The sequence below is a fragment of the Capsella rubella genome, unplaced genomic scaffold (genome assembly GCF_000375325.1).
Source record: "Capsella rubella cultivar Monte Gargano unplaced genomic scaffold, Caprub1_0 scaffold_1, whole genome shotgun sequence".
NCBI classification, from domain to species: Eukaryota; Viridiplantae; Streptophyta; class Magnoliopsida; order Brassicales; family Brassicaceae; genus Capsella; species Capsella rubella.
The window spans coordinates 17,972,960-17,997,866 of NW_006238923.1; the positions used below are offsets into that span (position 1 = coordinate 17,972,960).

Below are 24,907 nucleotides of genomic sequence, written 5' to 3' on the forward strand. Positions count from 1 at the left end.
TTAACTACATACATTCCACAATATTTACAGTCTTATGATATTTAGATAATAATTTTGCAAAGTATGAGAAATTTTAGAATTATTTAAGAAAAATTATATAATAAAATAAAATCAGTAAGAATAATTTTTTATTGACATATGAATTAAAATAAAACAAAAACAAAAAGTATTGTATTATATAACTGTATTTTCTTTTTCTTTTTAATTAAAAAAATAAGTAATTCAACTTAGCACATCTTAACTCATGTACTATACATTATCAAAACCTGTATATATTAACCTTAATTTCCAAACCATTATTATTCTCTAACTTTCATTTTTAATATTAATAATAATTTTTCACTGTAAATATATGTGGTTAATATTTGAATAATTATTTATATTTATATTTAGTATTTATTTAAGATATTTAATTAATAATTATGTTTAAAACTTTATATTTTCATAAATAAAGTTTTTAGTGTTTTTATACTTTCCACAATTATATATTACATTTATTTGGTTTAACAGCTAATCAACCAGTTAGAAATCTCCTGCAACGTACCCCTTTGCAACTGCTAAACCAATCGATCAATGCTTGAAACCATAACCGTCGTTTCCGCAAACTCCCGCAACCGCTACGTTTAAAACAGTCAATTCCTTAAATAATTATACATACTCATTACTTATCTAACATAGAAAACACAAGAAAACCATGTAATTGAAAAGCTTGATGTAGAGACATCATGCATGTAAGATGGTTGTGATTTATTTTAACATGTTTTTAATTGGTTTTGTAGTGATTGGAATCCTAACATTGATCTCCCGGCTATTGCTATAGCTCATCGTCTAGGTCAAACGGCTAAGGTTATTTTTCATAAAGGTAATGTGAAATCGACTTCCAATATATATCAGTCTTTTTCAATGTCACTTGTTGATCCTATATTGTATTCTTTCGATAATGATCTATCGACTCATACACCGAGAGATTGTTGAAAGAAAAAATGATAAGAATGATTAAAAAGGATGCTTCTTTTATTTTTCCCACAACTAGATGCTCTAGAAGCATCTTTTATTATTAGTTATTTCCATCATTTTTTCTTCAATAATATTTTGGTGTATGATTTGGTAAATTACTACCTAAATAAGACAATATAGACTATTCAGTAACATAGAAAAATAATGAAATTAATATGTTGCAAGTTGATCTTACATTACAGTGGCACCAAGAAAAAGTAACCTTAATTGTTTGACCTAGACGATATATGAGCATTAGTCATAGCTTGGTCAGATTCTAATTACTAGAAAACCAATTAAAAAATCAATTAATACATTGCGACCATATGTTTGTTTACTAGTTTTGTGAGGTTTTGGCTTATATTTGTGAAAAAAAAACACAAAGTATTTGTTAGTCTTCTTGACCAAATTTGTTGCAAGTTTTTTTTCTTGGCCTATAATCTAAAACCTTTTCTTCAAGTTGTAAGCATTTCTTTTTAAAATAAAATAAAAATATGCAATGGCAAACGAGTGATCAAGCTCAATCATACCCTTCTTACTCTTGTTGTATACTTGCTTTGGTCTTCTCTCCTACACTTCCATGTCAAGCAGCAAATATTGTGTCTTTTATTTATATGAATAGGCAAAATGTGTCAAAGAGTTAAATTCAAAAAAAAAAAAAATGTGTCAAATTAGAGAATACAAATCACCATGAAGTTGAAGAGTATCGATTGTTTCTTCAAATTATTATTTGTTACCGTTACACAATGACATAATTTTGAACGCATAAGCTAATGAATATTTGATTTTTCTTTAGAGCCGTTACAAATACGACGTCGTTTGGACACGTGTATATGTTTAGAAACTCATAAGTCTCTTTTTATATATATAACGAAAAAAGTAAAGTCTTTTCTCTAATTAGGGTTTTCAATTTTTTTCCCCAATCTCCTCCGCTCCTCAAGCCATCTCCGATCAAATCCGCTCCTCGGCTTACTCGGAGATTTACTCGGCCGATGAAACTATCTAGTAGCAGGTTCTTTTCTTATCTCTTCCGTTCATTGCTAATCTCACGAATCTCATGATTTTGTTTAGTCTTATTCAAGCCGTATTCTTACGATGAAAGGGGTTTTGTTCTTTTTCTCTAATTAGGTCTTCTGATTCTTCGTGTCTGTAGTTCTCGGCTTCTCTCACTCCTATCAGATCCATAGAGATTCTTCGCCGCCGCATCTTACGAAAATCTTTATGGATCTGTATCGTCGACGAAATCCTCTACCATCAGGTTATGATTTTTTTTTTTCTATCTCTTCCGTTGCAAATCTCATGAGAATCTGGTGGTTTTTATATTGAATTTTTTAGTCTTATTCAGTTTATACCTTATTGTTGGATTCTTACTATGTTTTACAAACGTTGTGCTTGCTTGATGATTGTTAGGTTCCTGGTTAGGTTTTTTTTGGGTCTTATCCGAAAGAACGAGTTAAGAAAAATCCAATATCCATATCCATTATTTGTCGTGATTTAATTTGCTCTGTATTGATTTTGTTGCTTAATTTTGTGACTTTAATTTCAGGAAGCTAGCCTTTTCACGACATATGTTTTTGTTTCCATAGGTCCTGGTTAGGATTTTTGGGTCTTACCAAAAAGGGTACGAGTTACACAGTTCCATTGCTGATCTTTCTTTACTGGGATATATATTGATTTTGCAACTTGATTTGTGAATATTCTGTTAGAAAGTTAGCTTTTTTTTTTACCACACATTTGTTTATTTTTTGTGTGTGTGTGTTCTGCATCTTTTATAGCTGGACGATGGTTATTAGTCTAGATTAATATTGTCATAGACTTCAATTATTATACAACTTGCTGAATGTGGTTGTTGGTGCATAGAGAGAGAGAAACACTCTTGTGCTAATTAAATGTCGAGTCAAACTAATTTTCACTACTCAAGATAGATAGACTCAGTACTAGATCTCATGATTTCTTTAACTTAACATTTGAACAGGCTACTATTGGACCATGCAATACACTGAAACGGATGATGCAGAGTACATGGAAAAGGTTAGATTCTGTTTACTTATTTATAATTTAACATTTGTGCATTTATCATTGGCTGTTTTATGTTTTTGTGCTTGAGTTGTGAATCATAAAGATTATTGTTTTCTGGTTTCATTATTGATTATTTTCAAGATTCTTGTCTTAGTCTTGCTGCTCAATAGGCTCAGATATGAAATTTAATTTCTCTTGACGGTCATAAAGCTGGGTTTTTTTCAATCATGTCGTTGTTATCACCGAAATTTTAGAAGTGTTAACCTATTCAAATGTCTCGGCTCGGGTTTAAAACTCATGTTAGGATAAGTCTATAAAACCGAAATGGATTGATGGTAGGGCATGAAATGAGGTAATTTAAATTACCTCCTTGTCAGTCCCGTGTTGCCAATTCAAATGCCTCGTCTCGGTTTTAGACTCTTCGTATTATGGGTCTATAAACCAGAATATAGATTGATGGTGGTGCGTAAGTGAGAAACTATGTCCCTTGTTCCCTATTCAAATGCCTCAGATTGGGTTAAGACGCTTGTTAAGATGAGCTATAAATCAGAAACGGATTGATGGTAGCGCATGCAATGAGGTAATTTAAATTACCTCTTTATCTGTCCTGTGTTGCCTATTCAAATGCCTCGGCTCGGTTTTAGACTCTCTTATGATGGGTCTACAAACCAGAATATGGATTGATGGTGGTGCGTAAGTGAGAAACTATGTCCCTTGTTGCCTATTCAAATGCCTCAGCTCGGGTTAAGACCCTTGTTATGATGAGCTATAAATCAGAAAACGGATTGATGGTAGTGCATGCAATGAGGTAATTTAAATTACCTCTTTATCTGTCCCGTGTTGCCTATTCAAATGCCTCGGCTCGGTTTTAGACTCTCTTATGATGGGTCTACAAACCAGAATATGGATTGATGGTGGTGCGTAAGTGAGAAACTATGTCCCTTGTTGCCTATTCAAATGCCTCAGATTGGGTTAAGACGCTTGTTATGATGAGCTATAAATGAGAAACGGATTGATGGTAGTGCATGCAATGAGGTAATTTAAATTACCTCTTTATCTGTCCCGTGTTTCCTATTCAAATGCCTCGGCTCGGTTTTAGACTCTCTTATGATGGGTCTACAAACCAGAATATGGATTGATAGTGGTGCGTGAGTGAGAAACTATGTCCCTTGTTGCCTATTCAAATGCCTCAGCTCGGGTTAAGACCCTTGTTATGATGAGCTATAAAACAGAAACGGATTGATGGTAGTGCATGCAATGAGGTAATTTAAATTACCTCTTTATCTGTCCCGTGTTGCCTATTCAAATGCCTCGGCTCGGTTATAGACTCTCTTATGATGGGTCTACAAACCAGAATATGGATTGATGGTGGTGCGTGAGTGGGAAACTATGTCCCTTGTTGCCTATTCAAATGCCTCAGCTCGGGTTAAGACCCTTGTTATGATGAGCTATAAATCAGAAAACGGATTGATGGTAGTGCATGCAATGAGGTAATTTAAATTACCTCTTTATCTGTCCCGTGTTGCCTATTCAAATGCCTCGGCTCGGTCTTAGACTCTCTTATGATGGGTCTACAAACCAGAAAATGGATTGATGGTGGTACGTGAGTGAGAAACTATATCCCTGGTTGCCTATTCAAATGCCTCAGCTCGGGTTAAGACCCTTGTTATGATGAGCTATAAATCAGAAAACGGATTGATGGTAGTGCATGCAATGAGGTAATTTAAATTACCTCTTTATCTGTCCCGTGTTGCCTATTCAAATGCCTCGGCTAGGTTTTAGACTCTCTTATGATGGGTCTACAAACCAGAATATGGATTGATGGTGGTGCGTGAGTGAGAAACTATGTCCCTTGTTGCCTATTCAAATGCCTCAGCTCGGGTTAAGACCCTTGTTATGATGAGCTATAAATCAGAAAACGGATTGATGGTAGTGCATGCAATAAGGTAATTTAAATTACCTCTTTATCTGTCCCGTGTTGCCTATTCAAATGCCTCGGCTCGGTCTTAGACTCTCTTATGATGGGTCTACAAACCAGAAAATGGATTGATGGTGGTACGTGAGTTAGAAACTATGTCCCTTGTTGCCTATTCAAATGCCTCAGCTCGGGTTAAGACGCTTGTTATGATGAGCTATAAATCAGAAACGGATTGATGGTAGTGCATGCAATGAGGTAATTTAAATTACATCTTTATCAGTACCGTGTTGCCTATTCAAATGCCTCGGCTCGGTTTTAGACTCTCTTTTGATGGGTCTACAAACCAGAATATGGATTGATGGTGGTGCGTGAGTGAGAAACTATGTCCCTTGTTGCCTATTCAAATGCCTCAGCTCGGGTTAAGACCCCTGTTATGATGAGCTATAAATCAGAAAACGGATTGATGGTAGTGCATGCAATGAGGTAATTTAAATTACCTCTTTATTTATCTCGTGTTGCCTATTCAAATGCCTCGACTCAGTTTGTGACTCTTCTTACGATGAGTCTATAAATCAAAACTGGATTGATGGTGTTGCCTGTGTGAGAAACTTTGTCCCTTATTGTCTATCCAAATGCCTCGGTTTGGGTTAAAGACTCTGATATGATGATTTTATAAATCAAAAATGGTTGATGCATGAGTAAGAAATCATGTGACTTGAAGGTAAGAATTAAGGGAATGAGGTCATTTTAATTTTGTGGTATTGTATTATACGATATTGGAGGTAAGTTGAAGAATAAATTCTATAGTAACGTTTACAACAATATTGGTTTCTAATGACTTTTGTTTAAATTTGCAGGGTGATATAGATTGATCTGGATTTTTTTATCAGATTGGTTGATCGTGAACCACATAGTGGAAGTATCAGAAGTAAGCATTCCTTTGCGATCTCTTTTCATTTGTTTTGATTTCTGTCATAGCAAATGGTAACCTCAACCTCATAATTTGGTCACGTTGTATAATAGTATAGAGAAAAGAGAAAAATAGTAGAGTTGTTACACAGCAATTTTTTATGCATTCTTACTCTATTTTTGAGGCACATAGCTCAGTATGAAGGGATTGCAGAAGGTAACTGTTGTTGTTAAATTTTGCAGGTCTGAAGTATATTGATCTCTTGGAGCAATAAAAATTACAAGCAATTCTTCCTCAGGTTGGTTGACTGATCATAATGATTGTTAGTTGTTGACTTGTTGTATATATCTATGAGAAGAAGTTAATTGGTTTGTTTGTGAAATATGAAGATCAACTGATTATATTGCTGACTTTTGTTATTGCAAGACTACTAGGCGATGTGACCTTAATGAGGTGTTGAATTTTAATGGCTTGCAGTGATGGGTCTTGATTCAAGACTCTTGAAGCTTACAAAAAGTACAATCAATAAGTTTCAGATCAGGTATAAGAACATGTTTGGAAGCTGGTTGTTGTCATTTGTGTTCCTTTTTTTCATCAACATGTTAGAGTTTTATTGAGAAACTTGGTCAATTTTGAACTGAAACTTGCTTGTAGAAACATCAGGGACATATGGTCGAACTATATGACTCCTTAACATAAGGTATAAGATTAAAAAGAGATATCATCCCTCTGTTCTTGTTTAATTTACTTTCTCAGGTCTTTGATGGAAGACATGATAGAAGCATTTCCTAGCAAAACTGAGATATCATCCCTTTGTTCTTGTTTCATTTACTTTCTCAGGTCTTTGGAGAAAGACATAATATGGTTTGGATTAAGGGGTTTTCTTGAAATTTGTGAGTTTTGGGTTTAATAAACTGGAATCAGAGTGTTTTTCTTGTTTTGCATGTTTTTGAGATAGTGGTATTTTACTGCTTGGTTGTTTGTTCTGTTCTGATTTGATGTGTTTTGGTGTTTGATCATGAGATATTTGTTCCATCCAGCACCACTACATCCTCATATTTACAGCAATGGACATATTTGTTTAGGTAACTCATCCGTTTCTTAACTCTTTATTGTTTGCATGTGTTCTTGTTTTTGGTTTCTCTGAAATGCTATCTCTCTGTTCTTGGTTATTTTGCCCTTACAACGAAAAAGGAGCTAAAAGCTAACAATGTATCTTGGTATGCTCAGAGTCTCCAATGTTCTAAGCTTAAGAGTAGAAAATTGGAAACTCTGAACTACTGCAGCCGGTTGATTAGTTCAGTTAAGTTTGGTTTTCATCGTTAATCATTGGTTAAGAAAAATTACGGGTCGGTTTAATTCGATTTTTAATGTAATTGAAAAGTTGGATTGATTTATAAGTTATAAATCGATTTGGTTTGATTTATATCTAATTTAATAGTAAACCGGCTTAGTCATCGGTTGAAGTCAAACTTTGATGTTGACTTTGAGTAGACGCGATTAGAAGATGTTGTTGTTATGTGATGTGCTTTTTACTTCTACTCTTTGATGAATGCATCTCAACACTTGAATATGTGTATATATATATATATAATTTTTTTTTTGTCATGAATATGTATATATATATTTCTTGAATATGTTATGTTTTATGATTCAATCCTGAATTAAATTTGCCTCAATAATATTCGTGATGACTTGTGCCAAATTTGCAACGAAATTGTAATGAATTAAAAAAAAATTGACCGTTTGATTTCACATCTTTAGTATTATTGATGTTCTTAAGAATTTTGGCTGTACATTTTAGACCATGAATATAATGACTTGTTTACGGTTTTGGTTGTTTCTTATTCAGTTTTTGGATTTTGTTAGTTTTTGCATCTACGATTTTAGATCATGAATGACTGCAGTGTTTAAAGCAATCTTTGGGGTTTGACTTTGCAAAAATTAGGTAACTACTTTGAGATTTTAATACAATTAAATTTCCAGAAAAAAATAAAAAACCTATATATATATAATGTATGTTTTTTTTTTTAAACCATCTAGTAATCAGAAAAAGTTCAGACATCCTCTAGAGAAGAATTACAAGAAAGCAAGGCTGATTTAGCTAGCATATCAGCATGTGTGTTATCAGTTCTCGGAATGAAATGAAAAGACAACAAAGAATCGATAGCATCATAGATATCTTCCACAATACCGTCAATCTCATTTGCATGGCCTCTGGAGTTGAGCAGTTGAACGAGAACTTGACAATCCGAGAAACAAGCCAATCTTGATACACCCATTGCTATAGCTGCTTGGATTACAGTCTTTAAAGCTAGTGCTTCCGCCACAAAGGGTCTTAAGAGGTGCCTTGGAGACACACATTAGAGAGGGGATCACGGATGATCTACCCAATTCCGCAGCTCTAGGATATATACAAAGGGTCTTGAGGAGGTGTTTTGGAGACACACTATATTTTAAGAGATTTTATATATCTCTCCATATCATCCAAAAACAAGATTTTGTGTATCTTTATGAAATTTACTGTGACACTTTTCAGCTTTTTGGTTTATGTCCAAGGATTTTTTAGCTTTTTAAATATGCTACTCCCATTTCATCCAAAACTATATAAAATAAAAACAAAAAGATAACTATAAAAACATATTTAATTAAATTATAAATAAGAAAACCATGTCACTCAAAGCTTGATGTAGAGACGTCAATGCATGTAAGATGATTGTGATCTTGACATGTTTTTAATTGGTTTTGTAGTGACTGAAATCCTTATAGCATGCTATGTCTAGAACTCATCGCCTAGGTCTAGTTTTTCATAGCGTTAATGTGATATTGACTTGCAATATATATCATTTTTCTATGTTCCTAATTGATTATATATAATATTCTTTGGATAATAATTTACCGGTTCCTACACAGAGATACCGTTGAAGAAAACATGAACCAAATGACTAAAAAAGATATGTTTTTTCATTTTTATAATCATTTATGTCATTTTCTCCTCAACAATATCTTTGGTGTATGAATCGGTAAATAATTACCCAAATAAGACAATATATACCTAATTAGTAACATAGAAAAGGAATGAAATTAAAATGTTGTAAGTCGATCTTACATTGACACCATGAAAAGGTGACCTTGTTTGTTTGGCCAAGACGATGAGCTATAGTCTTAGCTTGGTCATATGAGGATTCTAATCACTAAATCTCCGATTAAAACATAACAAAAAATACATCGCTTCCATATTACAGGCCTGATGAATCTTAGTAATTTGAGATTAGCGACATACTTTCAGATCTTTAATGAATCCCCAGATTTTTTTTTTCTTTTCACTAAGACACTTTTAAAAAATCAAAGAGAAGGTTGGGTACAAGAAAGAGACAGAGAAATAAAAAACAAAGCAAATGAGATATGTAGCCATGACAAACCTTCTCGACTCGATCTTGCAGCCATGACGGACCTCCTAAAGCTAAATAAGAAATAAGCCATCCATCTCGTGTTTCACTACAAGTAATCTCTCTAGTCAAAGAGTTGGCTTTCGGTGAACAGACGTGAATCCCATATTAGATTTATAATTGGCACAAATCTGAAATGGTTTTGACGGTGAGAAAATGACCAAATAGGATGTCATATTTTTCTTAGAATAAACACAATATGTTAGGTTTATATATCAATTTTTTTAAGGTTTTTCAAGATAGGGTTTCAAAAAAGAAATGGGCCTTTTTGATTAGACCGCATAATATTGATATTAGTCTTTGGACCGATGGATAACTCGATTAGTTAGTCTTTGGGCCGATGGATAACTCGATTAGTAATTAAAATATAAAAAAATATAATAGAGACAACATTGTAAATCTAGGGCCTTGAATGTTTACTAGTTTTGTGATGGGTTTTAGTATTTTTTTTTGGAAAAACTTATACCCACTCAAGATTTTATAAAAATAGTTTTCGTAAAAAAATAAAAAATATCGTATTTAAAAATTTTTAAAAAGTTTCATTAGCAAAAAAAAAATACCTTCTTATTTTTTCACTTTTCTTAATCAATTTTTTAATGTGACATTTATTTATTTATTTTAGAATTTATTATTTCTTTTTTCCAGCAATTTTAGAAGATTGACTCACATGAGACAATGTTAAGTGACTTTGTTAACACTTAACAGAAAGGTCTCAACTGATGACCATTATTTAGGGAAAAAACAAATAAAGACGAATGTGATAGTCTTTTCTATTTCTTAAATTTTTTACCATGACATCTTAAATGGAATACAAATGAGTTTTTAAAAAACGTAAACCAAAAACTCTTTTAAAAACTACAAAACATTCAAGACCTTTAGACTTTTGGGCGTAATTTTGTTTTTTTTTTTTTAAGTCATGATTGGTAAATATTAGTAGTACAATGTAGTTTTATATATTTACTGTAAAATTAAATATTTTAAAATAAATAAAAGGTAAATTACAATATATAAAGATAGAAATTTATATATTATCCAAAAGAAATAATATAACAATATTAACATATATGTTGGAAAATAAGATGATATATATCAAATACTAATATGATTCCCACGGTCCATATAATTGATTTCCTTCTTTGTTTGGTTGGTTTATTTGTTTGTTTTTTTAAGTCAAAGACTGATTGGTTCTCTATATGGCTGTGGAAATAAAAATTACGTTTCTACAGCATTCTACAACCGCTTCCAATAAAATTTAGCTTTTGCTATCAGTGTTTTTCACAAATCAATGATATTAAAAAACCATCGTTGAACGGTCTCTTTTAAAAGTTAATTATTATCCAAGTTTACGCTGCGCAGGATTTTATGTCTGATCTAGAGTCAAAAGAGTTGGGATGATAAATAAGTATTTTGACAACTAGTTGTAATGGCATTTCTTACATCCTATAATGGGCCGTGTCTACTACATATCATTGATATGAATAGCAACGTTGTTTTCTCCCAAGCTTCAGGGAATCTCACAAAGTCACAACAGTCAACAGTATTCAACACATATCTTTGCCCAACACTATCTTGCTCTTGCTGCCAACCCTAGTATTCTATATATAAAGCACCCTCCTCTGTTTTTGTAGCTTGAGTTGTAAGTTTCGTCCCCTTGTGTTTCCTACAGATTGATAAGGAGAAAAGAAAGACATTTTACACTATCAACTGTCTCCAATGAATGATGAATACTGTTTTAACTTCTTCAAGGCTTATCTCTTTGGCTTTCCATATGGACAAGAGATATAATACAAATGTCAACTCATTACGTACATTGCACCATGTTCATATCGATATCTCGTAGGTTTATAGTGTGAAATGAAAAAAGATATACCCCATATTACAATATGAAAATATCAAAGGATGGTCAATGGTCATAACTCTCTATTGTTTATTTGTTAGTCTTCTTGACCAACTTGCTGCAAGTTTTTTTCTTGGCCTATAAAAACATCAACCTACCATGGTTTCAAACTGTAATCTGAAATCTTTTTTCAAATCTGTACGCATTTCTTTTTAAAATCAAGAAGTTGTTATGGCAACCGAGCGATCAAGCTCAATCATCCTCCTTTCTGTTCTTGTACTTGCTTTGGTCTTCTCTCCTACACTTCCATGTCAAGCAGCTCGAGTGCATCTCGATGGTAACAATCCTAATCTTCTTGAAATAACAATCTGTCACGGTTTTCCTAAGGTGAATTTATTAATTTTTATTTTTTGTTATTGTGACATATAGTTGAAGGGCATTGGCTGAGAAGACCACCACCACCGCCAATTCGTTTTTGCCCGGCGTGTGCGTGCTGTGCACCAGCTCCAAAAGGTTCTTGCTGCCCATGCCGCTGCACCAACATTAATCCCTAATGAATGTGATGCTGCTTTCTGCTAGCATGTGTATGTGTTTGATATATCTATGTATTATGTATACTCTTGAATAAGCAAATCAAAAGCTTTCTTTGATTTGGACACAAAAGTGCTTTAGTCTTGACTTTTCATTCAACACACGAAGAGAAATCCTAAAATTGGCAGTGGGATTAGTCGCATATAAGTATGATGTTAAATCATTAATCCTCCTATTACACTTTGTATAACAAAGCAAAGCATCAATCAAGATTCAGAAAGGTAGAACCAAAATTTAATAAAACATTTAATATCAGAAAATACACCAACATAATTATTTTGAAAAGGTATAATTCACAAGTAAAAGTAGATCTACGGTGTACAAATCGTAACTATAAATATCCCATTAACTAGTGGATATAAAGAAAAAAAAAAGGAAAAAAAAAAAAACTAGTGGACAAAGAAAAAGGAAATGTAAGAACTAATTTTCTGATTTTCAATAGATATCATCCAACGAGTAATTTCTTGTTTTTGACCTATATAAATCTTACTATGGTCTTAAAGTGCAATTTGAAACCTTATTAAGTTTCTTGGCAAATTCATCAGAAAAGGTGCAATGACAACAGAACGATCAAGCTCAAACATCCTCCTTTCCATTCTTGTACTTGCTTTAGTCCTCTCTCCCATCCTTCCATGTCAAGCAACACGAGCACATCTAGATGGTAAGCTAGTCTTATGGAATAAGAAATGCCTCGAGTTTTACCTTAGGTTAATCTTTTTCTTTATTTTCTCATGTGCAGCTGAAAGGCGTATGCTGAGGCGCATATGTCCTTCGTGTGTGTGTTGTGCACCAGCTCCACGAGGTTCTTGCTGCCCATGTCGATGCCCCAAAAAGCCTTAAAAATGTTTCAACTTTGATTTCGTCTAACAGATTATCATGTGTTTAATGTATCGTATTAACATGTGAATAAAGCAATCAAAAGATTAGGTTTCATATATATGACTCTTGTCACTCAGGCCATTCTAACTTTTGATTATGATATGATATCCTCTGTTTCGGATACAGAACTACATGTCATACATGTTTTGGCTTATAGCTTAAATTGGAATCATTATTAAAATGGGATTGGTCAAAGTTTGAGGCACCTTTGACATTCTCATTCAACACTCGAAGAGAGACTTTGAATTTGAAAATGAACTGTGGAAAAGTCATCTTTAAAAACCATATAAATATGATATACCTTAATCCTCTAATACCATTAGGCACTAAGCATACGCAAGCAAAGTATCAATGGCGTTTCAAAGTGGAAAATTCATCTTTCTGAAGCTCTTCATCTTCTCTCTACTTCTTCTTCCCTTGTCACAAAGCAAGGCTACTCGTATATATAATCGTATCCCACGAGGTAATTCAAGTGATCAAATCTATCTTTATGACTAAAATAGTTTCCAATGGATTAGCTAGTATTATAATGATATGTATGAACCATTCTTTCTTGGTATGTAATTTACATCAGCTCCTATTGGACCGAGAAGACCGATTTGCCCGACTTGTGTGTGTTGTGAGCCACCTCCGCTAGGAAGTTGCTGCAGATGTTGTGCATCTCCTATCGTCACTCAAACTCATCACAGCTCTCAAGCTCCGTGAAAAATATAACATTCAAAATCTTGAGTATACAAAAGAAACAAGAATAATAAAGACAGTCTTTAATATCCGTCCATTTGTTTCTTTAGTTTCCCATATCCTAATCATAAGCTTCAAAGTCAACTTGATCAGTTTGATTTTTCAAACATTGACGAGAAATTTGATTAATGTAACAATATTTGATACCTAAACCAAAACCTATATTCACTTAAGTAATAAATAAATAAAAAAAAACCTAGAAATCTAAGACAGTAAACTGATCAAATCAACAGAACGGCGACAACTTGGACAGGTTCGTTCCCGTTTAAGCCAAGAATCAATACACAAAAGATGAAAAACATGTCCACACTTTTTCAATCGCCTCATCTCATGATCATCCTCGTACTCTTCCAAACAAATCGGACAAAAACGTTTACTACCACCTTTTTCTTCTTCTTCTCCTCCTTCCTTGTCTTTGATATCTTTGTACAGTAGGGTTTTCTTCTGACGTCGGCCGGTTTCAATGTCTTGTTCATCAGGTTGTGGAGTTTGGTGGATTGTCTCGGGAGGTACTAATCCCGCTGGAGGGGGACTTGTACCACTGTAACAGTTAGAAAATATGGTGATGATCAAGCCGATGATCAAGAAGACAATGAGAAATTCTTGAGGAGTGTCCATCCCTCTCACACTACGTTACTCGTTCGTTCCTAGCTACCAGAAGAAATATCAAAACGTGATTTATATAGTTTACAAAAACAAAAAAGCATTTTTAAGAATTTAGAGTTTTATTTTCCCTTTCCTTTTGTTATTTGGATTCCTAATCATGTGAAAAAATAAACACGATCGAGAGGCGAAAGATCACATGCTTGCGTACCAAAACAATGAGAAACCCTAACGACGTCGTTTGCTTTGGAAGTAGGGTTTCAAAGTCAACTGTTTTCTTGAGTTTTGGTCAAAATTTAATTAATGCCAAATTGTATTTATATTTCGTCACTGACTATAATTCAACACGGATAGAGTTCAAATACATTATCTACTACACACACAAAATTACAAAAAGAAACATTAATTGGTTTGAAACGCAAGATATACTATTAGATTAATTTATATCATTAAGATAGTATAAACACAAAACTAAAAAAAATTGATTCGGCATCTTCAATAATCACCATGGCTGATAATAACAAGACATGGAGCAGCATCAAGGAGATCGTTTTAATCGCAGCCATGGTTTTATCTTCTGCTTCTTACACAGGTAAGAAGAAACAACTTAGTGTTACAAAGTATTGATTCCATAAACTTTTATGTAAATTATGGCTCTGTTTCATGCATCATCCTCCATATATTGTAAGTAAATAAAGTGATGTTTTTGCTTCTATGATTGCAATATCTGAAGCATATAAACTCATGCATCTCTTTCATTGATTCTCCAAATGAATAATCATATAGAGAGATTTGTCTCTGTAACTAACTACTTAGTTAGACTGCGATCAATCTTTGGGTTTAGATATAAACTAAGCTTCTTCTAGGCTACGACGAATCATCGATAAAATCGAAGGCGAAGGTTTTCATTGTTTTTGTTTTTTATCTTCCTTGGACAAGACCACTAAAGACTTGGCTATTTCCAGCAAGAGTTGCTTCCCATTCAATTGAAGATAGGAGTATCTGCGAGAGAGATATAACCACTTGCTTCATGTTTGGTCTTAGAATCGGATCATCATCCACGCACTGCTTCGCCAACATAGCAATCTGTCCACCAAAATTTCATTCACAATGAAAAACACAATCATATGGTTTCTACATTTTTCGAACTACTAAAGCATCCAGTTCTTAGTTTACCTTGAACAAACAGTCGTGAGGGTATAAATCCATCATGTTGGGATCAATAAACTCTTTCAAACTCGACATGTTCATCGAGTCTGGTGAGTTCTTAAGAGCTGCTAACATCTGTAATTGTACAAGAAAGCAAAAAAGGAAAGACTTTGCGAATGAGTTTTGCATCAAAGAAGTGTAATGCTTCAATATGTGTAAACTCCAAGAACTTACAATAGATGCTAATGGACGTCTTTCTGGATTCTTAGTTCCCATTGCCTCCGTTCTTATAACAGCTTCTCTTCCAGAAATAATCTCGAAAAGAACAACACCAAACGCATAAACATCGCTTTTAGAGGTGGCACGACCATCACTTAGATATCTGCAAAAGAAAATACAGAAGAGTCCCAGATATGAGAATTCACTAAAGTGTTCTTGTATTAAAAAGCTCAATGTCGCTTCAGGTTTCTAAATGCTTACTCTGGAGCAAGATACCCATATGTACCAACAACTTTGGTAACTGAAATTTCTCCCTCTCCAGTTTTCTCAACCAGTTTTGCAAGTCCAAAATCTGATATCTAGACACATGCAAAGATAAGATCAACTACATTTTCCTCTATAAAAGTTATAACATGTAATGGGTTTTCTTAAGTTCAGACTCAGACCTTAGCTCTGAATGCCTCGTCAAGCAAAATATTGCTTGTCTTAATATCTCTATGGACATAATGAGTTTTAGTATGTTCATGAATATATTCCAAACCTCTTGCTGCGTCAAGTGCAATCTGATTCCTCATTATCCAAGACAGTGGGGTATTGCCTTCAAGAACACCAAGAAATATATCATTATCATCATTTTCATAATCTTCTTGTTAGTTCTTGTCGGTATTAGTCTCTTTACCTTTGCTCTGAGGATCATGCAAATGGTTTTTCAGCATTCCCTTTTGGACATATTCATACACTACGAAAAGCTCGTCAATGGTTGCAGCGTAACCAATCAATTCTACCTTTGACAAGACAAAAGCAAACCCAAGAGTCATAATCTTAAATTATTTTAGATGCATATAGAACTTTACACCAAAAAAGAAGAATTACCAGATTGGAGTGATGAACTTTGCAAAGCACTTTCATCTCTGCTGCAAACTCTTTAGTTTTTGTAGCAGTCATCCTTTTAACAGCAACTTCCTGTGATAAATTGAACCAAATATTAAAGCTATTAGGACAACTCAAAACTCGAAAATGAAGATGTGACTGAAGCACAAACCTGTTCTCTAAGTAGACCAAAGTAAACGGAACCGTAATTTCCATGACCAAGAAGATTAGAATCCGAAAACTCATCAGTAGCCGCACGAATTTCTTCATAAGTAAACACCATAGGCTTCTCAATCTCAAACATTCCATCACCAATTGCTACATTCATACAAGAGCAAAACCTTAAGACAACAACAAACTCTTTCAAAAAGAAACCACAGAAGAAGATGAAACCAAAAACCAGACCTTTAGGAATAGCAACAACTTGATGATGACTCTGAGTATCACCATTGGTTTGTCTAAAATCCCCGGATCTGCAGCAGTTATACCGACCAGAACCGCAAAAGAAACCGGATTTTCTAAGTATTTGGAAGTTGTGTCCATTGCCATCTTCATCACTGGAACTGCAACTAGATGATCTCAAACAGATACATACAAGTATGCACATCACAAGAAGTGCAAGCACAACTCCAAGACCACCAACAATCCATATATAAGGCACATGACCACCACTCTTTGCAGTGTGATTCACCTGGTCAGCTTTTTCCAATACATACAACTAAATTTAAGTTCCATGATTCTGAAAACAGAAACTTGAGATTCAGATCAGACAAAAACAAGATAAAACAGATACCAAACCTGAGATATTGCTATTGATTGCTGATGAAGGCGCAGGAGAAGGAGCTGGAGGATTAATCTTCTTTGTCTCATAAGGCTCTCCAGGTACTTAAACAACAAAACACTCAAGATCACTAACTTGTTCATCTTAAAAAAAACCTAACTTTAGCATAAAGATTGAAACTTTCTTACCGGAATCAAGTGGGATGTAAAGGAGATCACCAGCTGTGAAATTATCAGGATTCAACATCCCATTAGCATCTTCAATTCGATCCATACTAACACCAAATCGACTAGAGAGAGACTGTACACTATCTCCATCCACCGCAATGTAGCTCATAAGATAGTTCCAGAGACCACTAGAGCAACCACAAAGAAGCTGAACCGAAACCACCGCCCCAGCACGAGATTCTCTAGACGTATTCAGTGGAAACGCGAGGCCAGAGTAAGAAGAAACGACAGCATCGTAAACGTATCCATCGTTTTGTCTGATTGTGAATGTTGTGTTCGTTGCGTATTGGTGAGTTGTGGTGAGACAAGAACAGTTCTTTTTAACATAGATGTAACCTCCGGAGGTATCTGCGGTTATGTCTGCTGGTATAACATCGAACATGCTTTGGATTACGGAGAAAGATTGGTTTTGGTTTGGTTTGAAAGCGAGGAACGAAGTACAGAGACGAGAAGTGTCAGAGCAATTCATTGGCTTTGAGGATGAGAAATTTGGTAAAAGAGTCAAGAAGAAGGTTAGAAAAATCAAGAAATTGGAAGTTGTGAGATTCATTGTGTCAAAGAGAAATTGAAGAAACCTAAAAGAAAGGTTTTTTCAGGGATTAAGGAAGTAAGAAGCTTGATTTGTTGAATCTACTGGTGAACTGAGATTTGGGTTTTGGTTGGTTTGGTTAATGGATATGAGAAACAAGTAGACAAGAGATGAAATCAGCCATGGATGAAAGGAGTGAAGCTCACACTCTCTTGTCGGACTGGGAAAAAAAAATCTGATAAAATCTTGATTGATAGGGGGAAAAGTCTAAAAATTATAATAATAACTTATTAAAAATCCAAAATAAGACCATGTTCTTTGTGAAAATATATTATTATCTTATGTGAATGATCATACTAACTCAAAATTTTATATGAAGGAATTTTGTAAAAGTGATTAGACATTTAGGAGTTAATTAGGTTCGGTGTTTGGTTTAAATATACCTAATGTGTCACTATTGTATTGTCTGGACTTGAAGATGATCATAGAGTCTCTGTTCAAGGTCAAAGAGGAATAAAATTAATAGTTTGTTTTGTTTTCTTATACCTACTAAAAGGTTGCTTTAGGAAATCTAAAATCGTTTATTAGTATAAATTAAACATAATTTATCGACTTAGATACTTCTTTTTTGAAAAAGAACGTCTTATGTACTCTATCTTTTTTAATCAAAGATGATAGAAAATATTAAACTTAAATCAGAAAAGTATATTGATATTATCATATTATGATACTTTTTTAATGTATGAATTATATAAAAACACTTGTAACTAGAATTTTTATCTTTAAAGAAGAAAAAAAAAATAGTCGATAAATTAGGTAGTGCATTGAATAACATTAAGTACATACAGTAAAATCTATTGCTTTTGTTGAAAAAAACAAACAGATAACATGGGGAAAACTGGAAAAGGCTACAAAGGTAGAAAATGACTAATATCTTATAAAAATAAAAATAAAAAATGATGGTAGAAATGGATTATTATTATTAAAAAAAACAGTCAACATGTTTAATTAAGAAAAAGTTTTGAATATTTTGTGCTTTATCGATTCGGAAGTAATGATACTCGAAAAAGATTTGAGAAAACGACAGTTTTAAGAAAAAAACAATAACTCTCAATAAGGTTTAAGTGTTAATCAAAGATTTAAGCAAAGTGATGAGTTTTTAAAAAAGGAAGGTACAGAGAACAATGAGCTGGTACTGACAAAAGACAGTTTGGGTTCTGTCCCACCACACACACAGCTCTCAGATCACATTATGGAACCTTTCATGGTCAGGTTCCTCTTCTAATATTACAACAAAAAATAAAAGATAGAGAGTCACACTTTTTGTCTTCTCGTCATAAATAGTCAAATTGACGCAAGCGAAGAAGATTCAATAAAGTCCGAGTTAAGAGTAAAAATCACATATGTTCTCTACTTTCAGATTCTAAAGTTAGCCAGATCGTAAATCAAAATCAATCATAAGTTTAGTTTTATACTAGTAACAAATACTACATCCCTCGCAACATTTCACGATTCTTGAGTTCAACGTCATCTTGTACTAGTCTTGCCAGTGGTGTGTATGCGGATTTTGTGAATTGGACCACAACGAAAACTTTTTAAGTGGCTTTGATTACTAATTGGGCCACCTTATTTTCATGTGAGTCCATGGACCATCATACTAGGGAGAATGAATGATTGAAGAAGCCGAAACATTAAAACATAGGTTTACTTGTTTTGTTTTGTTTTGACATAGTTTACTATCCTTTTTTGGGGACATGATTTATCAACTAATAGTCTCTATTTTGTTCTTGTTTACATGAGATCTTATCTTATCGCAAATAATGATTTTTATCATTCAAGAGTGGATCTAAATCTCTACAACGTTTTCACAAAAACGAATGAGTTATACGAACAATTTTGCCGTCCACAAAATTAATGACAAATTTGTTTACTTACGTACGATGAATGGTTTTATTGTTAAGAGTTAAGACATGTGACCAAGACATAAACCATTTTATTTTCTCCACTAATTCGAATGTCCATAAATGAGAAATCCTATATGTGCTCTAGAATCATTCTCTAGGTATTGACAATGAGTATCCACAACTATTCATGTTTGTTTGATTATATAGTTCTAAAGCCTTTATATATATTCTAGTTTCCTCAGATGAATATATTATTTGGAGAATATAAAAGAAACTAATACACTCTTTAGGAGTTGGGGTTGTGGTTGAGAACTTTGCGACCATCATCTTCGATGCTTCCGATTATTATCACAATTGAAGAGTAAACAGTAAAGTATTAAGCATGCTACTTTTATATACCCAACGAAAGTTTTAAAGGTACTTTGTGATTGTCATAATCAGATCATTAGGCCCATGGTCGATTACAAAAATATAGGAGTAGATTCATTGAATGGATATTAGAGTTAGTATGGTTACTACCAGACTATATATGTATATAAACATATATTGTTTGGTAAGGATTTTGAGTTTCATGATTGTTTCTAGATGATGCTGTTGCTACTTGCTACATCAAATAGTAAAATTGTAAGTAAAAATCTTCCAGCAAAAATGAGATTGCATTCAAAAAGCGACAATGCATGAAGCTTCCACACACACAAAAAAAGAACACTCGGCGCACAAAGCAATTATCACGTTGGGATTTAGAAAACGAATCTTTTTGCACTATGGAAAAAAAAAATGCATACAAAATAATTGAAAACACGAAATAGATACGGCTTTTATCATAACCATTATAGACTTGACAACACAAAAACATTATTATCGAATTGGGTATGATACAAATAGTAGTAAGTAAGTGCAGGAGAACAAAATAATAATAATTCCATTTTTATTTACATTTGATTTTACCACTTAGTAGTAGTACTATTGCTTTGTTTTTCTCAGATTTGACATTTATTTCACGATTTGTTTTTATTCCTTTCCACTTATTTTTTTCTGATGGAGTCGGCTATATATCTTTTTCAAAGTGGGTGTGTACGATAGTAATCGTAGCCGTTGGTTGTGGTATATATCGTATGAGATTCAAGGGACGTGATTGAAAAGGCTTATGAGTAGGGGAGATGTTAAAAATTTGGAAACACACTGTACAACTTTTGTCTACCGTCCAGATAGAGAGAAAAAAGTACCGCCAATGTCAGTATCAGAGATTCGGTCTCTATCTCTTAGTCTCTCCCTCTTTAGTCTCTGTCGTCTACTCTCAATGCTACTCTTATCTCTTATACTGCCACGTTGCTTGCTTCTTCCATTAACCAAAACGCTCGATCTACCAAAACACTGTGTCCGCGTTTTGCCTTTTCTCCAAGATACATAAAGGTTAGAGACAAGTAGATATGATTTGAAACAAAATTAGACCTAAAATTAAAAGAGTAAAGAGTGAGCGAGTAATTAATACTATTGAGGAACCGTGATTAAGGTTGTGTTGTGTCTGTCAGTTTTTGTCTGAAACTTGAAGGAGTTTGGTAATACGGAGACAAGATTTGACCTCTGTAGTATAATCTTTTTGTTTTGTTTACCAAAAATCCCCATATTAGCCTTACTTACTTGACCAAAACTCTCCACTAGCGTCGGACTCTTTTTTTTTTTGGTTGGTTCGGGTCGGTCTCAAACAACCATATCCAATGGTTCAAAACCAAAAGTTAAAAATATGTTCTTTATTAATACAACATAAATAGTCCTTATGTTGATATATTTTTACAATGAACGTTATGGGAGATACGTACTAGTAGAATAAATGAAAATAATTATTATATTTTGATTCATGAAGTTTATTAAATTCTATCGATCTAAAATATATACATTCCTCGTATCAAGTTGAGTTTATTATTGTTATTGGTTTATATTTGGGGGAAGTCGTAAAAAAATGGGAATAAAAAGCGACAAAACGATAAAGAAATAGAAAGAAGGGGTTTCGTGTAAGATGTCCAAATAGATATTTGAGAAACATTGGAATATGTGTAAGTAAGTAAGTCCTATGGCTATGGGCGACAGTCAGATGATGATGATGATGATAGGAGTGTGTGATCCTAACAGAGCAGAGAAAGATCGTCGAATCCTCCATTTCTCTTTTTGGCAACCCATTTTTTTCCTATAGTTTATTTCTTTATTATATATACTCAATTCTTTATTCTACTTTTTTTATATATGTTTTCTTAACTATTTTGAGGTCTTTAACAAAAGAATTATGTTTAGTCCTATATGTTATGTTGTCAACCACAAAAGTAATTGTATTTTTTTTGTAATGCCTATGTAAACCCTCTTTTGAAGCTAATAAAGAAATGAGCTAGGAGTATATAAATAAAAGAGACCTAATGAGGCTTTGGGGAGGAATAAAAGAAAACAAAATTAGCACGCTTTTGCTTCCTCCACTAAACTTCCCTTACATACACTTCTTTAAAGATTGAGATTGCGTGTATTTCACACCTGTAAAATTTTCTTTTCTTTTATAATTTTCTTTTCACTGTTTTGCTTGGTCGCCAATTTTACTACATTCTTGTAAAATTTCAATTTGATCCCTTTGTTGTTATCCTCTGGTTTCATCACTGTCTCTCTCTCTCTTTCTCCCCTTGTTATATAATTCCATATTCGAGAGAGAACCACAAAAGTAGTAAAAAGGGAGTGTATGTGAGAGAAGAGAAGAGAAGAACTCAAACCCACCATAAAGTTTTTACATTTCTCCTCTTCAAAAAGTTTAAAGCTTTGATTTTTTTGTATAAAAGTCCCACTTATATCACCTCTCTTCTAGCTTCTCACACCATTTCCATCTCTCCCCCTCTCTCTCTCTTTCGTTTTCTAAGTTGCTTCAAAGGTTTTTGGGTAGTTAGTTGCAGAGATGGGTTCGTAGACGTATCTGTTCTTTTTGCGTGAACAAGTTGTCAGCTTCTTATAATTTTCTTCTTTTTGTGGTCAAGAACGTTACTTTCTCTATAAACTTAAATGGAGGGTTGTCATAGAAACGGTGAAATCGCTCCGAAGCTGCTTGACTTGAACTTGATGATAACACAAGAGAGCAGAAGACCATGGTTTCACGACGACGAAAACTCTGTTTTCAATACAGAGGAGAGGAAACTTGAGCTAAAGCTTGGACCACCTGGTGGTGAAGACGAACATGCTTCTTCCATAATAAGACACTTCAAGAAAGAACCAAAAGACAAATCTATCCTCTCTCTCGCTGGCAAACACTTCTCTTCTTCTCCTTCTTCAACCAAAACCACATCCCATAAAAGGTTTTTAAAACTTCAACTCTTTGAATTTTCTATTTTTTGTTTGTTTTTATCTGTTTTGTGTTCTTTTGTCATGAAGATATTCACTTGTTATTAGCCAATAAGGTCCCATCTATCTGCAAAGACTTTGTTCATGTCTCCTTAAGATTGGATCTCAAATAAGAAAGTTTTAACCTTTCTGATCTTTTTACCCTTTTCACATCTGAAAGTTTCAGTCTTTTTTACCTGCTCTTGTTACCTCAGATTCTTCACTGTATTTGCTCTGTTTTTTTCCTTTTTTGAAATCTTGAGACTGTTCTTGTTTTTTCTAACAAGTTGTGTATTGGTGACTCTGTGACTTTACAGAACTGCTCCTGGTCCAGTGGTGGGATGGCCTCCGGTTCGATCCTTCAGGAAGAACTTAGCAAGTGGAAGCTCTTCAAAGCTTGGAAACGACTCAACCACCTCCAATGGTGTTGCCCTCAAGAACCAAAAGTGTGATGATGATGCTAAGATAATGGAACCAATGAGACAAGGAGGCATGTTTGTGAAGATCAACATGTATGGTGTTCCCATTGGTCGTAAAGTCGATCTCAGTGTGCATGATAGCTATGAGCAGTTATCTTACACAGTCGACAAGCTCTTCAGAGGTCTTCTTGCTGGTAAATTTGAAACCTTGGAAACTCTTTCTTGATTATGACAAAGATTGGGTTTGTTAGAAAGGCAGAAAAGATTATTAGAAAGGCAGAAAAGATTATTCTTTTGACTATTTTTGTTCTGATTTAATCAGCTCAAAGAGACTTATCATCATCTGTAGAAGATGAGAAACCAATCACTGGATTATTAGATGGGAATGGAGAATATACTCTTACATATGAAGACAATGAAGGAGACAAGATGCTTGTAGGAGATGTCCCATGGCAGTAAGAATCTTTTTCTTTTTTCCTTTTTCTGAATCTGATTCAGCTTTTTTGCTCTTTCAAAGGGAGAGGAATTAGATTCCTAGTCACATATTTATTATATCTAATCACACTTTGATCAATAACGAACTTAGTTTGGTTAAAGCTATTAAAGTTTGTGGACTTTTAGATCACTAAAACCGAGCTTTTCTTAATTGTCAGAATGTTTGTGTCTTCTGTGAAGAGGCTGCGTGTGATTAAAACCTCAGAGATATCTTCAGCACTAACATGTAAGTGTTGGATTTGAAATCATGTTTACTTGTGTCTTCATGACTCTTTATGTGCGAAGTTATAGAAGTGTTTTTGAATCTTTGCAGATGGAAATGGTAAGCAGGAGAAGATGAGAAGATGAAGAAAATATCATTTACAGCTTTTAAAGAAGTAGAGAGATGTTATTAATTGCATTTTGTCTTTAACCTTTGATGAGATTTTTTTTTGGTCTAGACGAGTTTCTGATTCAAGTTTGATGTACATTCTGGTTTGTTACATCCTTCTTTTCGCTTTTGAGAGAGATATCATAGATGAGTTGGGTTCTGTTGGAGTTCAAGACCAAACAATGAAATGATGATTTTGGGTCTTGAAAGTAAATTTACAAACCCTTTTTAGGCATTGTTCTCATCTGTTTTTAAGCTTTGGTAATGATTAGTCACACTTGATCAACACTTTTGAGATCACCTTTAAGCATTGTAACTCTCCATATGTCTGCAACAAAGCATCTTTTTTTTGGAAAAAGGAAAAAGAAATCAATCTTTTTTTTTTCTCTGCCAAAAGCTCTTTAGCTTTTATTAGCTAACTCTACTTAACCCTATTGTAATGAACACTCTTTGAGAGTGAAAGGTTTTAAAACACTTGAACAACTTTTCTTTAAATGAGTTGTTAGGACAGATATTCAAACCAATGTACCAAAACATCTTTCATCTTTGTCTTGTGCATGTAGCATCTCAAACTTTACTTACTGTAACATAGCTCTTGCGTTTGTTAAGATTAGAGATACAAAAGGTAAATAGATGTTTCATATGTATACATT

General features: G+C 33.7%; 5 protein-coding genes and 1 long non-coding RNA gene across 14 annotated transcripts; 4 read left to right on the plus strand and 2 right to left on the minus strand.

The window, feature by feature from the left end:
• Positions 1-1,911: 1,911 nt before the first annotated feature.
• LOC111828580 lies at positions 1,912-8,438 on the plus strand. Of its 9 annotated transcripts, none has more exons than XR_002832404.1 (8): positions 1,912-2,008; positions 2,125-2,254; positions 2,543-2,617; positions 2,972-3,027; positions 5,791-5,861; positions 6,086-6,928; positions 7,713-7,791; positions 7,887-8,438. It is a non-coding gene; the product is annotated as an uncharacterized LOC111828580 (long non-coding RNA). The 9 variants fall into 9 exon arrangements; XR_002832406.1 differs by lacking the exon at positions 2,543-2,617 and having other exon boundaries at positions 6,086-6,543; positions 6,684-6,928; XR_002832401.1 differs by lacking the exon at positions 2,543-2,617 and having other exon boundaries at positions 6,086-6,141; positions 6,270-6,928.
• A 2,881-nt stretch (positions 8,439-11,319) lies between these two features.
• On the plus strand, positions 11,320-11,775 carry LOC17898500. The gene is made up of 2 exons (XM_006305885.2): positions 11,320-11,466; positions 11,559-11,775. Exons 1-2 carry the CDS (start codon positions 11,361-11,363, stop codon positions 11,681-11,683), a joined length of 231 nt encoding a protein of 76 aa, XP_006305947.1. The 5' UTR covers positions 11,320-11,360; the 3' UTR covers positions 11,684-11,775.
• Positions 11,776-12,931: 1,156 nt separating this feature from the next.
• On the plus strand, positions 12,932-13,369 carry LOC17899696. Its single transcript, XM_006303421.2, has 2 exons — positions 12,932-13,062; positions 13,174-13,369. Exons 1-2 carry the CDS (start codon positions 12,951-12,953, stop codon positions 13,302-13,304), a joined length of 243 nt encoding a protein of 80 aa, XP_006303483.1. The 5' UTR covers positions 12,932-12,950; the 3' UTR covers positions 13,305-13,369.
• An 87-nt stretch (positions 13,370-13,456) lies between these two features.
• LOC17900252 (RING-H2 finger protein ATL29) lies at positions 13,457-14,225 on the minus strand. The gene has a single exon (XM_006306273.2). It carries the CDS (start codon positions 13,956-13,958, stop codon positions 13,545-13,547), a length of 414 nt encoding a protein of 137 aa, XP_006306335.1. The 5' UTR covers positions 13,959-14,225; the 3' UTR covers positions 13,457-13,544.
• Positions 14,226-14,671: 446 nt separating this feature from the next.
• LOC17898884 (lysM domain receptor-like kinase 3) lies at positions 14,672-17,976 on the minus strand. The gene is made up of 11 exons (XM_006303861.2): positions 17,151-17,976; positions 16,980-17,066; positions 16,587-16,880; positions 16,354-16,499; positions 16,185-16,274; positions 15,991-16,096; positions 15,758-15,909; positions 15,573-15,670; positions 15,327-15,474; positions 15,120-15,227; positions 14,672-15,029 (listed from the first exon to the last, which is right to left on the minus strand). Exons 1-11 carry the CDS (start codon positions 17,737-17,739, stop codon positions 14,865-14,867), a joined length of 1,983 nt encoding a protein of 660 aa, XP_006303923.1. The 5' UTR covers positions 17,740-17,976; the 3' UTR covers positions 14,672-14,864.
• Positions 17,977-22,123: 4,147 nt separating this feature from the next.
• Positions 22,124-24,498, plus strand: LOC17899495 (auxin-responsive protein IAA18). The gene is made up of 5 exons (XM_006305462.2): positions 22,124-22,945; positions 23,288-23,583; positions 23,712-23,844; positions 24,043-24,110; positions 24,198-24,498. Exons 1-5 carry the CDS (start codon positions 22,656-22,658, stop codon positions 24,230-24,232), a joined length of 822 nt encoding a protein of 273 aa, XP_006305524.1. The 5' UTR covers positions 22,124-22,655; the 3' UTR covers positions 24,233-24,498.
• The last annotated feature ends 409 nt before the right edge of the window (positions 24,499-24,907 follow it).

Bases quoted from the DNA above. Each gene is read 5' to 3' on its own strand.
- LOC17898500 (XM_006305885.2), top strand. From the start codon at position 11,361: ATGGCAACCGAGCGATCAAGCTCAATCATCCTCCTTTCTGTTCTTGTA. The intron at 11,467-11,558 runs GTAACAATCCTA...TGTGACATATAG, and splicing joins AGCTCGAGTGCATCTCGATG to TTGAAGGGCATTGGCTGAGA.
- LOC17899696 (XM_006303421.2), top strand. From the start codon at position 12,951: ATGGCGTTTCAAAGTGGAAAATTCATCTTTCTGAAGCTCTTCATCTTC. The intron at 13,063-13,173 runs GTAATTCAAGTG...AATTTACATCAG, and splicing joins ATATAATCGTATCCCACGAG to CTCCTATTGGACCGAGAAGA.
- LOC17900252 (XM_006306273.2), bottom strand. From the start codon at position 13,958: ATGGACACTCCTCAAGAATTTCTCATTGTCTTCTTGATCATCGGCTTG.
- LOC17898884 (XM_006303861.2), bottom strand. From the start codon at position 17,739: ATGAATCTCACAACTTCCAATTTCTTGATTTTTCTAACCTTCTTCTTG. The intron at 16,275-16,353 runs GTTTGTGCTTCA...AATTTATCACAG, and splicing joins TTGGTCTACTTAGAGAACAG to GAAGTTGCTGTTAAAAGGAT. The intron at 15,228-15,326 runs GTAAGTTCTTGG...GTACAATTACAG, and splicing joins GACGTCCATTAGCATCTATT to ATGTTAGCAGCTCTTAAGAA.
- LOC17899495 (XM_006305462.2), top strand. From the start codon at position 22,656: ATGGAGGGTTGTCATAGAAACGGTGAAATCGCTCCGAAGCTGCTTGAC. The intron at 23,584-23,711 runs GTAAATTTGAAA...TGATTTAATCAG, and splicing joins CTTCAGAGGTCTTCTTGCTG to CTCAAAGAGACTTATCATCA. The intron at 24,111-24,197 runs GTAAGTGTTGGA...GAATCTTTGCAG, and splicing joins GATATCTTCAGCACTAACAT to ATGGAAATGGTAAGCAGGAG.